The sequence below is a fragment of the Paramormyrops kingsleyae genome, chromosome 1 (assembly GCF_048594095.1).
Source record: "Paramormyrops kingsleyae isolate MSU_618 chromosome 1, PKINGS_0.4, whole genome shotgun sequence".
In the NCBI taxonomy this organism is placed as follows: Eukaryota; Metazoa; Chordata; class Actinopteri; order Osteoglossiformes; family Mormyridae; genus Paramormyrops; species Paramormyrops kingsleyae.
In genome coordinates, this window is record NC_132797.1 from 46,929,544 (window position 1) to 46,948,211 (window position 18,668).

General features: G+C 41.1%; 1 protein-coding gene across 5 annotated transcripts; it reads left to right on the forward strand.

The window, feature by feature from the left end:
* Window positions 1-5,943: 5,943 nt before the first annotated feature.
* On the forward strand, window positions 5,944-18,628 carry LOC140592571 (uncharacterized). 5 transcript variants are annotated; one of them, XM_072716158.1, is made up of 8 exons: window positions 5,944-15,951; window positions 16,033-16,170; window positions 16,296-16,442; window positions 17,092-17,190; window positions 17,306-17,399; window positions 17,546-17,930; window positions 18,023-18,148; window positions 18,279-18,628. In XM_072716158.1, exon 1 carries the CDS (start codon window positions 7,430-7,432, stop codon window positions 13,460-13,462), a length of 6,033 nt encoding a protein of 2,010 aa, XP_072572259.1. In that variant the 5' UTR covers window positions 5,944-7,429; the 3' UTR covers window positions 13,463-15,951; window positions 16,033-16,170; window positions 16,296-16,442; window positions 17,092-17,190; window positions 17,306-17,399; window positions 17,546-17,930; window positions 18,023-18,148; window positions 18,279-18,628. The 5 variants fall into 5 exon arrangements, with proteins under 5 accessions (XP_072572259.1, XP_072572271.1, XP_072572265.1 ...); XM_072716170.1 differs by having other exon boundaries at window positions 18,088-18,148; XM_072716164.1 differs by having other exon boundaries at window positions 17,309-17,399.
* Window positions 18,629-18,668: the final 40 nt, after the last annotated feature.

Sequence of the window (18,668 nt, forward strand, 5' to 3'; positions counted from 1 at the left end):
TGTGGAATGCCATTGCCAAACGTGTCCGTTGTTGCCTATATGTTGCTTAAAAATAAATATTTTCTGAGTTGCTCATATTTCTTTATGATATAAGACTTCAATTTAAGGTGACATTTGTTAGGCATGCAGATTATTTATCCCTATTTTAAATTGGAGCGAGTGTGGAGCGAATTGACTGGAGTGGGAGGAAATTTTAGTGGACCGAGGAGCGGTGTTGAGCGGAGCGGCGTAGTGCGAATTAGAGCGGAGGAGCGGGCGGAGCCAACAACCTTGTGAGCGAGGAGCGGAAATTCTCACCGTTCCACTCTGCTCACATGCTCTGATATCCATGCAGCATTAGTATTAGTCTTATACATGTTAGCTGTGACTCTTGAAAACGCCACATTAAAAATGACATTGATGATAAAACTCACCAGTATGTAAGGCTGAGCTTTGAATAAGACCAAGACACTCAGTCCAGCAAAACTAACAATTATGTAGTGAAACGAGGGATTCAGAGTCTGGCAGTTGTATCTAACATTTAAAAGCATCACTTTTGAACTGGTCTCTCCACATTGACACCAGTGAGGCGATGACAGGTCTTCAGCTGGACTGGAGCGCATGCGTACTTCCTATTTCGTAATTCAACTTTATCTTGTTATTTCGATTTTCTATGTCGTAATTTCGACTTTTTAATCTCGTAATTTCGGCTTTGTATCTCGTAATTATGACTCATCATTTTGATTTTTTTATCTTGTAATTTCGACTTTCTATTTCATTTTTTTTTTCTTTTACTGGCGGAAATTGGCTTCCATAAGTCAGTGTTTTTCTTATTTGTAAAAACTTTTTGTTTTTGTAATTTGCCTAAACTACTACTTCAGATTCCAGAAACAGGAATGCGTAAAAGTAACTTTTAGCTCCTGAGTTTAGATCATCTGATGCTATAGTTCCTGGAACTTTTTGGACAAGAAGGGCTTTACGGTAAGCTAAAATGTCAGTTGCAAAAGGTCTAGTGTACTTGAGTCACAGGTGGAGCCTTTAAACTAGCTTTGGAACAGAAAGTAAGATCAAGTTAGAAGTTAAATTAAGTTAAGTTAACTTGCCAGGCTGATCGGTCTTTATGAAATACCATGTCTTTATTTTCTAGTGTAATCTGAAACACAAAACTTGTATACTGTATTTCCTAGTCACAAAATATATTGTAATTTGGCCTTTACAATTAAATTCAAGTTATTTTGTTCCCCTTCTTAGGGTCTAATTGCATATGAACATTACATACTGTACCTATGACTGCTCTGCAGACCAGCATCTCCCCAAAGGCCATCTTCTGACCAGAGCCCCGCCAGCACAACTGCTGGGCCAGTGGGGTGGTTAGCATATGCCCAAGGATGCGCCTTGTGTAGGCAGATGGGTTGGGACCTCCAATTGTTGCCAGATACGTTACCTAAATTGAGGTAATAATATATAAGTGTATTCACAAGACAGCTGCAAATTATAATGGAAAATATAATAAACTTGTGATAGAACATGGCAAAGAACATAAGCATACTGTACAATAAACTTAGCTAGAGAAAAGAAAATGTTATTAAGAAAATCATAAGAGAAATTACTGTACAGATACCGTTTACATCGTATATTTAAAAGATGAATCGTGTCTGTGAGCACCTACATCAATATTGTTTTATATGATACAAAACACTGTATGTAGATGTTATACATATGACCAACACTACATATTAAAAATAAAAAGATAATGTGAAAAGAATTCATAAAGATTTACTGGCGATAGATTTCTTCAGTGAAACCTCAGGTTCTTTTGGTTGAATGATGAGACAGGTTCCTTAAGCTTAAGCAGTTTATTAAGACAGAATGAAGATGTTACAGAAAGATGTTTTACACGGCTGGTTCAGTGTCTGTCTGTGTCTGTCTCTGCCCCTACTGAGGGGTCTTTGTACAGACTCCTGGAGCCAGGGGGTCAGACAGCCTTGGTGAGAGTAAGTTGTATGAGAACATGACGAGTAGCAAGGACAGAAAGAAATATAAAAATAAGAAATATGAAAGCTATAAATTAATGAACTAAATGAACATAATTAAATAACTACAAATTAACTAGGGAAATCCTCACTGGTGAGATGAACTGCTTTTGCGGAGATGATTAGTTTCGTTTAATTTTAGAAAGTGTCTTTCCAATAAATGTACAGGAACATACAGTCAGGTGAAAAAATTAGGACACCCCATTAAATATTTAGTTCTTTATTAAGAAACTGCAACATATCAGTATTAAATCTTTCAAATTATATCTGTAGATGACGGTGATGAAACTGCATCATCTATGCAAAAACAAGAAAGAAATTCACTCATTTATGAAAAGAACCTAATTTCCACTGAGGAAAAAGTTAGGACACCCTCACATTCATCACAATTTAAAATTCCTAGAATTAGATTCAGGTGCACCATATATGGGGAAAATTATCAGAATATCATTACAGAGCTTTCTGGTGGAGTCTGTCTTATTTAAACCACAGACATTTAGTTTGGTTTGCTCTTGATTGTTGAAGTGAGTGGTATCACCATTGTGAGATCCAAAGAGCTCTCTGAGGCCTTCAGAAAGAAGCTTGTAGATGCATATGAGTCTGGGAATTATATAAAAAGATCTCAAGAGTGTTTGGAATCAGCCATTCCACTGTCCGGAAAATAATTTATAAATGGAGATCATTTAAAACAACTCCCAGCATGGCCAGGACAGGCTGTCCAAGCAAGTTCAGGCAAAGAACCAATCGCAAGATGCTGAAAGAAGTCTCCAAAAATCCTAAAACAGGGGTCCCCAAACTTTTTTCTGCGAGGGCCACATAATTTTTTCCTGCTTTAATGGGGGGCTGGGTTGGTTTATAGCAGAAAATTACATGAGTGACTACTAGTATTATTGTGGAGATTTTATTATGATTTTAACCCTCTGGAGTCTGAGGCCTCTTAGCCACCTTTGGGGCAGTCTGACATGCCTTGATATTTTAAAATATTTCACCTATCTAAAAAACATTTATCGTTACATGTGCTTTTATTCAGCACAAACTCAGCATCAATAATCTGAGACCACTTAGAATGATAATATTCAATTTTTTTGTAAAAATAAACTTTAAACATATACTTTTCAAAAACCTATTTCAGACATGCTGAGAAATTGTAAAAAATCACATTATGAACATTTCTAGCCAAGGCTTTTCAGCTCTGAATTATAGACACAGGGGTCGGCTACACAGGTGAAAGAGACATTCTGAAATTTTATGTGGTTTGATTACTAAAGTGTTAGAACTTTGGAGTGACACTCTTTTTCTCAAAGTCAGTGCTCAGCCTGCACAATGAATATTGATGAGATAGGTGTCCCCACACCTGTAGTAGTTTGCATACTGTCAATGCCCCATCAATCTGTAATGTCACTGCACCCCACACCCATCACAAGGCAGTTTGAATCGCAAGAAAAGTAGCAACAATAAAATCCTTTTCACAGTTAATTGGTAGATGGAATGAAAAACTGTGAGCAGTTGTCACGATCGGTTAAGAAGGCGAGCAGGGAAGCAAGAGAGCAAGCCAAACTTACGGGCAATCAGGGGTTTAATGGGTCAACGGACAGACAGGTAGAGACGGACACTACAATGACAGATCTGACGAAACGTACTCAGACGCAGACTAAATACACAAGACTAGCCAGAAATAACAGGACACAGGTGATCACAACCAGGAATTGACACGAGGTAATGAGGGGGCGTGGCACACATGAGGATGGTACGGAGCTGGGCATGACAGCAGTCGCTATAGAAAGCGATAAATATGACTCAGTGCCTATGCAGAGTTAACGGAAATTAAATAATTCACTATTATTTACCCTCTGGGGACGAGGGCACCGTCGACCGTGTATCTTTCTCATGTATTTCAGTTTATATCTCGCTGAAATCATTATGTAGAATAATGAAAAAACACTGACTAAATCTTTTCAAAACTTTCATTGTGTCAGGGTCAGCCCCTGCTGTGGTCCTTCCGTGTCCCTTCCCTGTTTGACCAGCAGGTGCTGCTGGTCATCCCGTTCTTTGTGTTAGTCTTTGTTCTCCCCTGTTACCTGTCTAACCACATGGCTCAATGTGTTGAGCATGTGATTGTCTGAGTACCCTTCTGTCCTGTGTTTGAATCCCGCCACCTCCTGTTTTTGTATTTTGGTTTTGTTCCTTGTGCCCTTGCCTGTGTTTTTACCTGTTTAATTCCCTAGTGTTTCTGGGTATAAGTTTTTCTAGTTCATGTGATTTGTATTTGGTTCAGTTCTATGTGCCCCTGCTTGTGTTTCTACCTGTCTGTTATTCCCCTAGTGTAGATGCTGTTTCCTTCTTTGTCAGTCTTAGTTTTCCCATCCCAGTTCCCTGAGTTAATTAGTTCCACCTGTTTCCTGTTCTTGTGCCTGCCCTTGTGTGTTTTCCTGATTGCTCGTTGTCCTGCACCTTCCCCAATTGGTTAATTGCTTGTCTCACTCCTGCTGCCTCGTTTCTCTGTTCAGTGTTCCTATTTAAGTTCCTGCCTGTGTTTCGTTCACTAGTGGTTCATTGTCTATGTCTAGGTTGTTCGTGATTGCGTGTTAGTTGATTTGTATTGCTTGTGTTTCATGGTTTGTTTCTGAGATTCTCCGTATTAGTTGTGTAGTTAGGTTTTGTTATTTAATTTTGCTAATTAATCCCTTTTTAGTTTTTGATCCCTCGTGGTCCTTTTGGTTTCTTGGTGTTTGCAGTTTTTTCTGTCTTTTGTAATAAACCCTTTTTGTTCTTGGAGCCGCAAGTGGGTCGTACGCCCTTTTTTGCGCACCATGCCGCGCTCCCGTGCCCGAGATGCCCGCAACCATGACACATTGTCAGAAGTATTAAAGTTTTTAAAATTAGGTTAAATAGGCAAAAATGTAAACAATATCACCTTTCTTTGTTTTACCTGCATTACCACGTATTCAAACGCGGGTTTGAACCGACGACCTTGTGAGTATAGACACACAGGCTTAGCCCACTTACCCAGAAACACAGGCTGGAGATTCGCTGCTTTTTGGCAACACTGACGCAAAGCTTCAGCGGCAGAAACGTATCCGCGTGCCGTATTGTAGCCGATCAGTGTAAACACTACCCAGACATGTGCTCTTGTTTATTCGAGTAACAATGGGCATATTCATATATTTTTTCTCCAATACCAACTGTCGGATTATCATATTATCATGCGAATAGTGTGATTTGCAAGTGGGCAGGCGATCAGAACAGCTTTGAGACCCAGACTCTTAAGTCAGTCACTCTTGTTCTTTCTATTCGTATCACAAAGCTGTAAAAATATATTTAGTTTCTACCTATATATATTTGAAAAGTAGACCGTTCAAGGTTTCTGAGGGTGCTTTTTAAATGTGTCTTCTCTTTGAGCTCGCACAACATCTGTTCGATTGCAATGGCACGTTATGTCGAACGTACCATTCTGTTGGTATGTGATTTTTAAAAATTAATTAGGCTATGTTAATAACTAAGGGAAATTTTAGTTTGAAAGCCAACCTTTGTTATCAAATACAGACAAGTATATTTAAAATAAACCCTTGCTGTCAAAAAAAAACTTCTGGGCAACACTGAAGTTTGCCAGAGACACCTAGAAAAAGACGGGGGTTCTTTTGGAACAACATGCTTTGGACAGATGAATCTGAAATTGAATTATTTGAGCGCAGTACCAGAGGACATGTTGGGCGTAAACCAAAGACAGCTTTTGAGCAAAAGAACCTCATGCCAGCTGTGTAGCATAGGGGTGTAAATGTCATGGTTTGGGGCTGCTTTACTGCAGCAGAACCTGACCAGCTCATGGTCATAGAATCCACAATGAATTCTTCATCATATCATAGGATGCTTGAGGACAATGTGAAAACATCTGTCCAGAAGTTGAAGCTGAAGTGGGGGTGGACCATGCAAATGACAATGACCCAAAACATTCCAGTAAATCTACCAAGGAATGGCTTACAAGAAAGAGATGGAGCGTTCTGGAATGGTCAAGTCAAAGCCCGGATCTGAATCCTATTGAGATGCTGTGGGGTGATTTGAAGTGGAAGTGCATGCAGGACACCCTTCAAACATCACACAGCTTAAGGAATTCTGCATTGGAGAGTGGGGAAAACTTCCTGCCAGAGATTGATAGATGGTTATAGGAAACGTCTCATTTAGGTTATTTCAGCTAAAGGGGGAAATACTAGTTATTAGGACACAGGGTGTCCTAACTTTTTCCTCAGTAGGAATTGGCATCTTAGTTAATTTCCTTTGTTAAATAAGTGAATATGTGTAACCCAGATAAATAATATGTTTGTCTTCTATAAATGTGGTGAATGTTTATAGGTGTTTAAATCGCAATGTCTTTTTAAGAATATTAAGTAGGCCACTAGTTTGTGGGGGCGGGGAAAAAGGAGAAGCGGAAAAAAAAGAGGGTTTTTTGTGGTGGAGATCCTGCCATTTTGTAACGTGGGAAAATGTTGGAATGGAAAGTGTACTTTAGGTTGTGTATGGTCAATACTGGCTGCTGAAGAACACTTTTAGGAGGAGTTTGTTGTCGATACATTAAGACAACGGTATTACTGTGCGTTCACGAGTGAGTGCATGAGCTCGTGTCGGATCGGATCAGTCGGGAGGGCTGACCTACCCGATTAGCCTGGATGGTATCGCACTGTCACCAACGGGGAGGAAGAGGATTGTGACCAGCACGGCCACCTCCAGACGAGGACATCGCTACATTAAATGGGTTGGTGCCGTGGCATAAGGTAATTTTATTTTGTTCATTTTATAGGGCTCGTGAGAGCGAAGCGGCCAGTGAGTTTTAGTTTCAAGGCCTCAACGCACGCAAACAACGACTCAGGCCTGCAACGGGGTGGGAACTTTGAGACTGAATTTTTGTTTGGGTAAATTTTGCGCAACCGGAGATATTAAGTTTCATGATCTATATGTTGGTAATAATTTTGTATGCTAAGAAAGCAGTTAAGACTGAAGATATTTAAGTTGGACAGTACTGTTGGTATATTGAATTCGGTGCGAATCCTGGCCTGGGAGTGTTTTATTTAAATTAAAAGTAAAAATCCGTTTCTATAGCTGTGGTATTTCTCTTTATATTCTGAACTCCTTACAAGTGTATTGGGGGCTTAATTGTGCTAAATTTGTTGGAGGGGATACTGGTGGGTAATTTTAGGTGCTTATATTATAGAGGGGACTGGACAAAGAGACAAAGCAGTTATAACATATACTGTATTTTGGTCAGACAGACACATACAGATTATGAACCCAGTGCTCCGCTCAGTTAAACTTGGGTTTATTTAGACCTGAGAGGGTAGGGAGTGCTACATAATTGGGGGCTCGTCCGGGATGTTGTTATACTACTAGTCTCTTTGATACTGCTTTATCTGTAAGGATAGTTAGTCATGGATGTGAGATCCCATCCTGCACTACAAGCTGAACTATGTGTTTGGTGCGGTGAAGAGCTTGTGGATCCCAGTCATGCAATCCTATTACTTGGAGTGCCGGCAGAGGTTGAAATAGAGCAAATTGAGGCCACTGTTGAGACTGTCAAAGCATTGGGGAGAGTGAGAGTTCGTAGTACCAAGCCTGGTCCCACCCAAAATACCATGTCAGTGCTGTGTGAGTGTCGTGAGAAGGTAGATGTCACATGCCTACCTGCTACCTTGCAACCCTCAGGTAGTGATAAAACATGGGAAATCGTAGTTGGTAAAAGGCCTGATCCTACTGCTTTTAGCACCAAGCTAAGTGATTTCTTGTTGAGTGAAGGAAAATCTATGAGTGACCTTCAGTCTATGTTTACATCTTTTTCAAGTAGTGTTACTTCCCCAGAGTCCATTATTCGAGCTATGGGAGAGGTATTAGAGAAGGCAGCCAAGCAATCTACTGACAGTAGTACTTATAGAAGGCTGCGAATGTTTTCAGGTATTTCACCCACACCAGTTGGTGAAGAAACTATGGAACCTTGGTTGGAGCAGGCCCAGCTCATGATATCAGAGTGTGAATTCTCTGAAAAAGAAAAGCGTAGACGCATTATGGAAAGCTTAAGAGGCGCAGCCCTTGAAATGATTAAAGCGGTGAGACTCTCTAATCCAGATGCTACCGCTAAGGAGTATATTGAAGCTATAGAAAGTGCCTTTGGTTCTTCTGAGTCTGGGGAGGACCTTTATTTTGCTTTCAGGATGCTCCGCCAGCATTCTGGTGAACTATTGTCAGATTTCCTTCGTCGTATGGAGGTAACCCTTTCGAAAGTGGTAAAAAAGGGTGGTTTAGCCTATTCTCTTATGAATAAAGCCAGAGTAGAACAGCTAATTAGAGGTGCTGTTCAATCTGATATAATGCTATTACAGTTGAGACTTAGAGAGAGAAAAGAAGACCCCCCGACTTTCTTAACTCTCCTCAGTGAAATCCGTGAAGCTGAAGAAATTGAGGCAGCTAGACATAAAATTGGTGCCTCTGTGAAACAGGTGAAATTTCAAGCAGAGGGGAGCACTAGCCCGTCTGTGGTTCAGGAGCTCAAGGCTGAGATCTGCGAATTAAAAGCTAGACTAGGTGAGTTCTCTAAAGAGCCCAAACCGCCAACTAAATTATTTGAAGATAAGAAGAAAACGCTGATCAAATGTCCAGATACTGGGGGAGAGTCAGAAATGCAATTATTGAAGAAACAAGTAGAACAGTTGCAAGAACAGATCATTGTTATGAAGGTTGGGAAAACTACAGAGAATGCCCAAGAAAATGTGTCAGTAAAGTCAAAATCTGTTATGAGTAAAGATGACTTTTTTTGCTACCGGTGTGGGGAAGATGGCCACCTCTCTGCAAAGTGTCATGCTACTGAAAACCCTTCCCAAGTTATACAAAAACTGCTTCGGTCTCTTCGGAAAGCCAAGCGAGGGAAGACCTCACGACCGGATGTCAGTAGCGAGGTGTGTTTCTCAAAAAAGAGCCAGGTGAGTGAAGATGGGTTTAAAAGTCTTCCTACCGGGTTAGTTGGTCCTACTTCCACTGTGGAAGTGAAGGTTAATAACCACTCCTGTCAGGCATTGCTAGATAGTGGGTCACAGGTGACCATTGTCTTTGAGGACTGGTATACTAAATACCTATCTCATGTGCCCATTTTTCCCATCACTGGCTTATCAATTTGGGGGCTTAGTTCATCCAGCTACCCTTATAAAGGATACATTGTAGTAGATGTCACTTTTCCTGCCTGCCTAATGGGGGCTGACGAGTCAGTCTCTGTTCTTGCCTTGATTTGCCCCGAACCACAAGGTCCCCAGCATGTTCCAGTGATCATTGGAACAAATGCCAACCTTTTCCAACGCTTAGCTGCCTTGTGTGGAATGGCTAATAAGTCTAAATCAGCCCATGCTTTCCGAATCTTACCCCAACGGAGGTGTGGTAATATATCTGTTCCACTCCAGAAAGACAAAAGCCTTGACATGCCTGATGGTGTAGTGAAATGGGTTGGTCCTGGTCCTTTTACTGTTCCACCTAGAGGTGAGCGATATATAGTATGTAAAGTTGAATGTCAGAAACCTTTGACCCGAGACATCTTTTTGATGGAAACCTCACCTGACGAGACAGTGCCAGCGGGATTGCTCATTCCCCCTGCAGTTTTGCACTTTTCTGACATTGACTTGCAAAAATTTAGAGTACCAATTCATAATGAGACATTTAGCGATATTTCCATCCCGGCTGGGACGGTGGTTGCACACCTGTTTGCCACTGACACAGTGACTGAAATTTCCAAAACTAACCAAGTGCAAGAAGTTATTGATCCTGAACTATTTGATTTTGGGGAATCTCCGATTCCAGAAATCTGGAAGACAAGGCTCCGTAGCAAACTGTCTGAACGTGGAGGTGGTTTTTCATTGGATGAGTGGGATGTTGGAGTTGCCACAGGAGTCGAACACCACATCCGACTCCATGACAGTAAGCCATTTCGAGAACGGTCTCGTAGGATTGCTCCTGCAGACATTGATGATGTGCGGCGTCATTTAAAGGATTTATTGGCGGCTGGCATCATCAAAGAGTCAAGAAGCCCATATGCATCTCCAATTGTTATTGCAAGGAAAAAGAACGGTAAAATACGTATGTGTGTAGACTATCGTACTCTAAATAACCGAACCATACCTGACCAGTACACAACTCCGAGGATTGAAGATGCTCTTGACTGTCTCGCGGGAAGCCAGTGGTTCTCTGTCCTTGATCTGCGTAGTGGCTACTACCAGATTCCAATGGCAGAGGAAGATAAAGAGAAGACGGCGTTCATTTGTCCTTTGGGTTTTTACCAGTTTGAGAGGATGCCACAAGGGATTACTGGGGCCCCAGCCACCTTCCAGAGGTTGATGGAGAAGGCAGTCGGGGACATGCATCTCCTCCAAGTAATAGTTTATTTGGACGACATAATTGTGTTTGGACGTAGTCTAGAAAAGCATGAAGAACGACTCTTTAAGGTGCTTGATAGATTGGAGGAGGCTGGACTGAAGGTGTCAATTGACAAATGCCAGTTTTGCCTCCCTGAAGTTAAATATGTTGGGCATGTTGTTTCGGCAGAAGGAATTTCCACGGACCCTGAGAAAGTGGAGGCAGTAAAACATTGGAGAAAGCCCACTGACCTGAAGTCCTTAAGGTCTTTCTTAGGATTTTGTGGGTATTATCGTAGGTTCATTCGAAACTACTCCTCCATAGTTAAACCACTCACTGACCTTACCAAGGGCTACCCACCGGCTAGGCGGGAATGTAAAGTTGTCAAAGGCCTGTCCCAGACTTACTTTAAAGAGTCTGAGCCCTTTGGGGATCGATGGACTCTGGCATGTACAGAAGCCTTTAACAGAATCCTGGGCTGTCTCACTAATGCTCCTATTCTAGCATTTGCTGATCCATCCAGACCATACGTGCTGCATGTGGACACCAGCCTTAGTGGCTTAGGAGCAGTACTAAATCAAGAGTACCCAGAAGGTCTTCGGCCTGTAGCTTTTGCAAGCCGAAAACTGAGCAATGCCGAACGACGGTATACCATTCACCAGTTAGAATTTCTGGCGCTGAAGTGGGCGGTAGTGGACAAGTTCCATGACTATTTATATGGAGCCAAGTTCACTGTGAAAACCGACAATAACCCCCTAACTTATGTTTTGTCCAGTGCCAAACTCAATGCGACTGGCCATCGGTGGTTGTCAGCCCTGGCCACATATGACTTTACTGTACAGTACCGACCGGGACAGCATAATATTGATGCGGATGTGTTGTCACGTATGCCTGAAAACTCTGATTGGGAAGTGATCCCTCAGTCAGGAATTAAAGCTATCTGTCAGCTAGCTTCTGTGAGCCATACCACCACAACACCTGTGAGGCTCATAGACCAACTAGGTGTACCTCCCTCTAGCATCCCAGAAGCTTATGTTTGGCCTGTGATGCTGGAAAAGACCACCTTAGAGCGGGTGAGTAACCGTGACCTGAGACGGGCACAAAATCAAGACCCTGCTATTGGATTTATAAAACGTGAGTTGGAGGCTGGTAATATACCTACTGTTGTAAAAAATCAAGACCCGGCTGTCACACTGCTATTGCGACAGTATGATAAGTTGGTGGTAAAGAATAACCTTCTTCACAGGATGACAATGACTCAGTCCGGAAAGCAATTGCACCAATTGGTGTTACCTGAGAAGTACAGACTGATAGTGCTGAGATCTCTACATGAGGAGTGTGGACATCTAGGGGTTGAGCGCACAACCGAATTAATCAGGGACCGGTTCTACTGGCCCAAAATGGCATCAGAAATTGGAAGTTACATCAAAAATTGTGGAAGATGCATAGCTAGGAAAACACTTCCTCAACGAGCTGCACCACTTAATCATATCACTAGTGATGGTCCGTTAGATTTAGTATGCATCGACTTTTTGTCAATAGATGCAGACCAAAAAGGAATTTCAAATGTTCTGGTAGTTACAGATCATTTTTCACGTTATGCGCAAGCATTTCCTACCAAGGACCAAAGGGCGGGAACTGTGGCTAAAGTGCTGTATGAGAAATTTTTTGCCCATTACGGGTTACCTGCTCGGATACATTCTGACCAGGGACGTGACTTCGAAAGCCGTCTCATTAAAGAACTTTTGAGCATGTTGGGTATCTGTAAGTCAAGGACGTCGCCGTACCACCCTCAGGGAGATGCACAGCCTGAGAGGTTTAACAGAACCCTTCTCTCCATGTTAGGCACTCTCGATCCATCTCAGAAACAAAGGTGGAGTCAACACATTAACTATCTTGTGCATGCCTATAACTGCACGAAGAATGAGGCCACAGGATATTCCCCCTATTTCCTTCTTTTTGGGAGGGAAGCTCGCCTACCTGTAGACATTTGTTTTAATATTTCTCCTGAGGGGAAAGAGAGAGTTACCTATCAGAGGTATGTAGAGAGGATGAGAGATGATTTGCGGAAAGCTTACCAGCTAGCCTTGGAGACTTCGATGCAGATGCACCAGAAAAATAAACGAGCATATGACAAAAGAGTAAAGATTCAGTGTGTAATGGAAGGAGACCGTGTGTTGATTCGAAATCTAGGAAAGCACAAGTTGGCCGATCGATGGTGTTCTTTGCCTTACATCGTGGTGAAGAAACTTCCAAACCTACCGGTATATATCTTGAAGCCAGAACAAGGAGTGGGAGGAGTAAAAACCTTGCATCGAGACCATATCTTACCAGTTAGTGAGTTGGTGAGATTGAACACTTCCAATCGACAGGAAGCTGTAGCTCATAGACCAGTAACTCGTTCTCGAACAAGGCAAAAGCAACTTGTAGGACATCCTGCCGAGCAAAACCATTACTTACCAGCAGAGAACTTACATGAAGTAGGTGGGGGTGATGAATTTTCTGAGAGTGACGAAGAGCAGGCTTCATTTTATAGGCAGGGGGCTGTGGAGGAGTTTGCCCGGCGTACAGCCAGTCAACAACATGGAACACATGGGTTAGCAGAGACTAGTCAGCCACCCGATTACCCGGTGTGTAGTCCGTCTCCTGTACCACAAGAGGCAGATAGGGATGTAATCATTCAAGAGGATGGTGAGGTGCATTCACAGGGAGAGAGAAGGTTTGAGACGGTAGGGGACCAAACAGGAAGCTGTTTAGCACAGGATTCGGTGGTGGACATCAGTTTAAACAAGCATCCTGGTCCTTCTGATCATTCTACTCTTTGCACAGAGGAGGCAGAGTATAGTAGGAGTCGGCCCAAGAGAGGAGTGAAGCCCGTGATTAGGTTAAGTTACGAGAAACCAGGAATACAGACCAATGTTCCATTAACTATTGTCCATAGGGGAGTGGTAGTTCAAATATGTCAATCCCCAGAATCAGAGAGGAAAGTCTGTAAAACTCTTTGGTGTCACCCTCTGGCCCAATGTGTAGACTGTGTCAGGGCATCCATATCTAGAAAGATAATAACAGTTTAAGAATATTCATGGGGACATGAAAAGCTTTAGATGGGGGAGGGTGTAACCCAGATAAATAATATGTTTGTCTTCTATAAATGTGGTGAATGTTTATAGGTGTTTAAATCGCAATGTCTTTTTAAGAATATTAAGTAGGCCACTAGTTTGTGGGGGCGGGGAAAAAGGAGAAGCGGAAAAAAAAGAGGGTTTTTTGTGGTGGAGATCCTGCCATTTTGTAACGTGGGAAAATGTTGGAATGGAAAGTGTACTTTAGGTTGTGTATGGTCAATACTGGCTGCTGAAGAACACTTTTAGGAGGAGTTTGTTGTCGATACATTAAGACAACGGTATTACTGTGCGTTCACGAGTGAGTGCATGAGCTCGTGTCGGATCGGATCAGTCGGGAGGGCTGACCTACCCGATTAGCCTGGATGGTATCGTACTGTCACCAACGGGGAGGAAGAGGATTGTGACCAGCACGGCCACCTCCAGACGAGGACATCGCTGCATTAAATGGGTTGGTGCCGTGGCATAAGGTAATTTTATTTTGTTCATTTTATAGGGCTCGTGAGAGCGAAGCGGCCAGTGAGTTTTAGTTTCAAGGCCTCAACGCACGCAAACAACGACTCAGGCCTGCAACGGGGTGGGAACTTTGAGACTGAATTTTTGTTTGGGTAAATTTTGCGCAACCGGAGATATTAAGTTTCATGATCTATATGTTGGTAATAATTTTGTATGCTAAGAAAGCAGTTAAGACTGAAGATATTTAAGTTGGACAGTACTGTTGGTATATTGAATTCGGTGCGAATCCTGGCCTGGGAGTGTTTTATTTAAATTAAAAGTAAAAATCCGTTTCTATAGCTGTGGTATTTCTCTTTATATTCTGAACTCCTTACAAGTGTAGTGGGGGCTTAATTGTGCTAAATTTGTTGGAGGGGATACTGGTGGGTAATTTTAGGTGCTTATATTATAGAGGGGACTGGACAAAGAGACAAAGCAGTTATAACATATACTGTATTTTGGTCAGACAGACACATACAGATTATGAACCCAGTGCTCCGCTCAGTTAAACTTGGGTTTATTTAGACCTGAGAGGGTAGGGAGTGCTACATATGTTTCTAGTTTTTGCATAGCTGATGCAATTACATCAGCTCTATCTACACAGCAAATTCAACAGTGTTGAAATCGTGGTGTTAGATCTTTTAGAGTTTAAGTGTTCATGTTTCAGAGTTAAATGTGGCTGCACTAACGTCACATAGTGTTACTACATTGTTAAACACGCCATTCTATTCCGGTGATCGCGGTGTCTGACACACTACGTTGTCAGTCTCTACATCCGGGAATTTTTCCCGCTTACTCAGCTTTTCAGTTTGAAGGCGCCAAGTTCTTACGTCGTGAAGCGAAGCGAAATTGGTATTACTTACTTAAGTAGTTCATCTGTTGATATTTAGCTTGCCGTTTTGTCATGTATGTTCATTATACTCATATAGGATATCAAAATACATATGGCTGACGGGTTTTTGCTTTATTATTTTTTTACCAACTAATATATTAGAAAAAGTAGCCGAGTAAACAGTTAGCCTGTTCGTCTCTGGCACATCAGGCAATGTTAATAGACTCGAATATTTTAATAGACTATGCGATTTTACAGTGTTTCAGTTTTCAGTTTTACAGTGTTTTTATTTTTTTAAACTACAGTTAGATTCCCGTTATTTAACCTGCTGTGCGGTATCTGTTTAGCCTTCATAGTTTGCCTTATAAGTTTTTTTCTTGCTTTGGCGGGTTTTCTCAGCAGCGTTCACTTGCATAGCTTAAAACATTTAAGAGTAAGGGAATCTACTATTTAAATTGCGAAGATTTTACCTATTTACTGGTGCATACAGTTACGTTTGACACTGAGGATTAAGGTACATATTTTAGCTTGGCTTTAATGACATGGGCCACTTTTGGCCACGCTTGATTTGCTCCCAGCGCCTGATTCACAATATGGCTAAAGGCCCTGTCCACACGGGCGTTTGAGTCTGGGATAAATGAAATCACTCTGAGCAACCTATGCATTTTATTTGCGTTTTGTAGTGGTGCCTGGTTGACGTAATTTTCCCTCTGTTCAACACCAACCTGCAGTCCATATTGTAGTTTTGTGTGTTGACCAGTAATCATGCATTCAAGCATGTTTAAGCGTCAAAAAGCAGCTGTCGCTATTCCGCGTTTTCTTTTGCCAAAACACTAGCAATCATAGGGCATATTCGGTCCTCCAGATGCTACTGTATGTAAACGCAATAAGGCACATCTGACCGAAGGCAGGTCATGAGAGTATACGTTCACTTGAAACAGGAGCTACGAAGTTAATATTTTGTGTTATATACTGTGATTCTTTTTTCTAGGGAGCAGTGTCCACGGCAGTTGTTTTTCCTTTACAGCTCCTATAATGATTGTAAAAGTGCAATACCAGACGATCAGAAAATACATCAAAATCCCCGAAGCTTCCTTTGAGGACTTTATCACAGAAGGTATTTTTTTTTTATAAAGTAATTTTGAAATGTAAATGTGAAGTAAATAATGTGTAAATATGTAATAATTTTCTTTTTTAGTGAAAGTAAAATTCATTATACCATCTAACAAAGTAGTAAAAGTTACTGATGACACTGGGACAGAAGTTGATGAAGATGTATTTGCTGATCTTCTGACGTCAAAGGACATATGCTTTGTCATCTTGGATGATAGTGATGGTAACCGCTTTATCTTTGTGTTGCACAGGCTTGTAAAATTATTTATTTAAATAGTTGTGTGAACAGAGGTCACATATCCTCTACTGTATTAGGCAATTCAGCTAAACGTGTGTTTATGTATTCAGGTATTTCCACTAGCAATTCCTTGACCACCTTGACAGACACAACGTCCTTGTCCTCCTCAAGCAGAGAGTGACAGTGAAAGTTGTAACCCACAGAAACAGGTAAGAAGAGAAGAGGAGGAGGTGTTGCAGTTTTCAGCAGACGAAGACGTAAGATCATCTTTTGCACCTATCAGAATGATGCACTTTGTCTGTACTAGAGCTGTCACAATACATAAGAAAATACATTACCATTTTGACACCAATGATAAATGTAAGAGAATTTTTTTTAGAATAAAACAATTGAAAAATAGTGATAGTGACATCATTTTTAAGTTATCTGACATAGTGCATAGCAACATGTTCTTTTTGCAGAGCTTTGGAGTACATTTGTACAGTACATTGAGTACATTTACCATAAATTGAGAGTAAAATTATAAACCACGAGTAAACTGTTGGTTAGAATGTTTTTCATTTTAAAAAATTAGAACAGATCGTCTGACCCAAGTATTTTGATTAAATGTAACGCATGCTTTTTTTGTTTATATTTTTAGTTTTACAACAAAAATGGCATACACTTTGTTTAAAAATCAAGATATGACAAACTTGTTGTTGGCTTTGCATTTTAGACGCACTGTCAGGACAGCATGGATAGCCTAAAACAGGCAAAGCCGGTAGTGATGATGATATGGTATTGGTACTGTTGCAAATTTAATGTGATAGTAATTTTGTTAATACCTAACGTTTTTTTGGGGGTACAACCATGCACCGCACTATAACCTAGTTTTTGGTCTATAACTCGTCTTTTATTTATGTTTAGATGGTGTACAAGATTCTCCTCTCAAAGCCTGGAGGGATAGCAGTGCTTACAGAATATGAGGAGACAGGAACAATTTGTGACAGCTCAAGAAGGCAAATGGTGAACATCCTTGCTGTGCAAATGACAGAATCAGAAGGATACCTTCTGTGGTTATGTATTATCATGCATAGTCTAATATGTAAGTGGAGTATATAATTTAGATATTTTTTCTTAGGAGGATTCCACAGCGAATTACAAAGGAGAAATATGCTCTTGGAATAATCACTTTGTTTCCAGCACTTAAAGATCCTTTTTCAAAAAAAGGATATGTAAGTTAAAGTTTGTTGCTTTCTCCATGTTGTATTTCTGCTCAACAGCTGTATTATAATCTTAGAGTTAATATTTCTATAGGGTTTAGCTACTTTTTGGCAATTTTGATATTCAGACAGTCTTTTCTCATCTTATTTTCTGTCAGGAGCATTTATATGACAGTCAAAGTGGATCTGGTTTCTTGGCGTGGTGCATAAAAACCATCCAGCGAAAGACAAAGCTTCCTGTGAAGTCATCTCAACCACCAGTTGAAACAACTGGAGGCCCCACTCTTGATAGGAACATCCACCACCTTCAGTCGTCAGAAGAGTCCTTCCAGGAGGCAATAGCATTAATGAACCACATCAGTGACAGAGAGACCATATTGCTGAAAATGCGCGAGACGTTTGAATATAGGCAGCGGCTTGTCCATAACCCTGAGGCAAAGGTGATTAAAGAAGCAGAGACCCTTACATGCACCCCCCTCATACAGCGGCTACTGAGATCAGCCAAGGACCAACAAGGAGAGCAAGCAGTCGATTATCCTGCAGGTACTTGAAATAGCTGAATTAATTTTAAACATTGAAGTTCATTTTGAGCTTGCAAGCTTAGAATTGTCTGTTTTTTATCCTATTTCTTAAAGTGGGATAGTGACATGGCATCACTCCTTTTCTTGTTACACATCTTGCCACCCCCATCTCATGGAAGGAAGAAAATGCAGAGGATCAGTGTATTCCAAGCTGTGGACCATGTGGTGATGTTTCACAAAGTATGTGGCATATCTTCCCTAAGCTTTCATAGATGGCTTTTATTGGTGGAAACATCACTAATTTACTGTCCCTGTCTTTTTAGAGAAGTCTAGATCAACAGATTGATTAGTTTCTTACTTTTACCTACAGTCCTGCGGAATGATGGAAGGACCTTGTCAGCCATATCTGCTTGCTTCAGGAACCAACAAACGGGCAATTAGCAGCTTCTACATAGTTGTGGACAAGAAGCTTGTACCTTATGAGGGAAGGACCACATTGGCAACCTTTGACGAACTTTTCAAGGTTCATTTTGTTTTTGGTTTAAAATATGATGAGCAGTTTTTACACTTTCCTCCAGACAACTATTGATGTCGGTGTTACAAAAGACAGCCCAAAAGTTAAAGAATTGAGAGCAAAATTTATGAATAATGTTTAAATGTTTGCCATTCATTGCATGATATGCCTGGCACTTTGATTCGACATCTTAAGCTGTTGCATGCACTGTTAACAATTGATGTAATTTTTACAATAAATTTTACA

Bases quoted from the DNA above. Each gene is read 5' to 3' on its own strand.
- LOC140592571 (XM_072716158.1), top strand. From the start codon at position 7,430: ATGGATGTGAGATCCCATCCTGCACTACAAGCTGAACTATGTGTTTGG.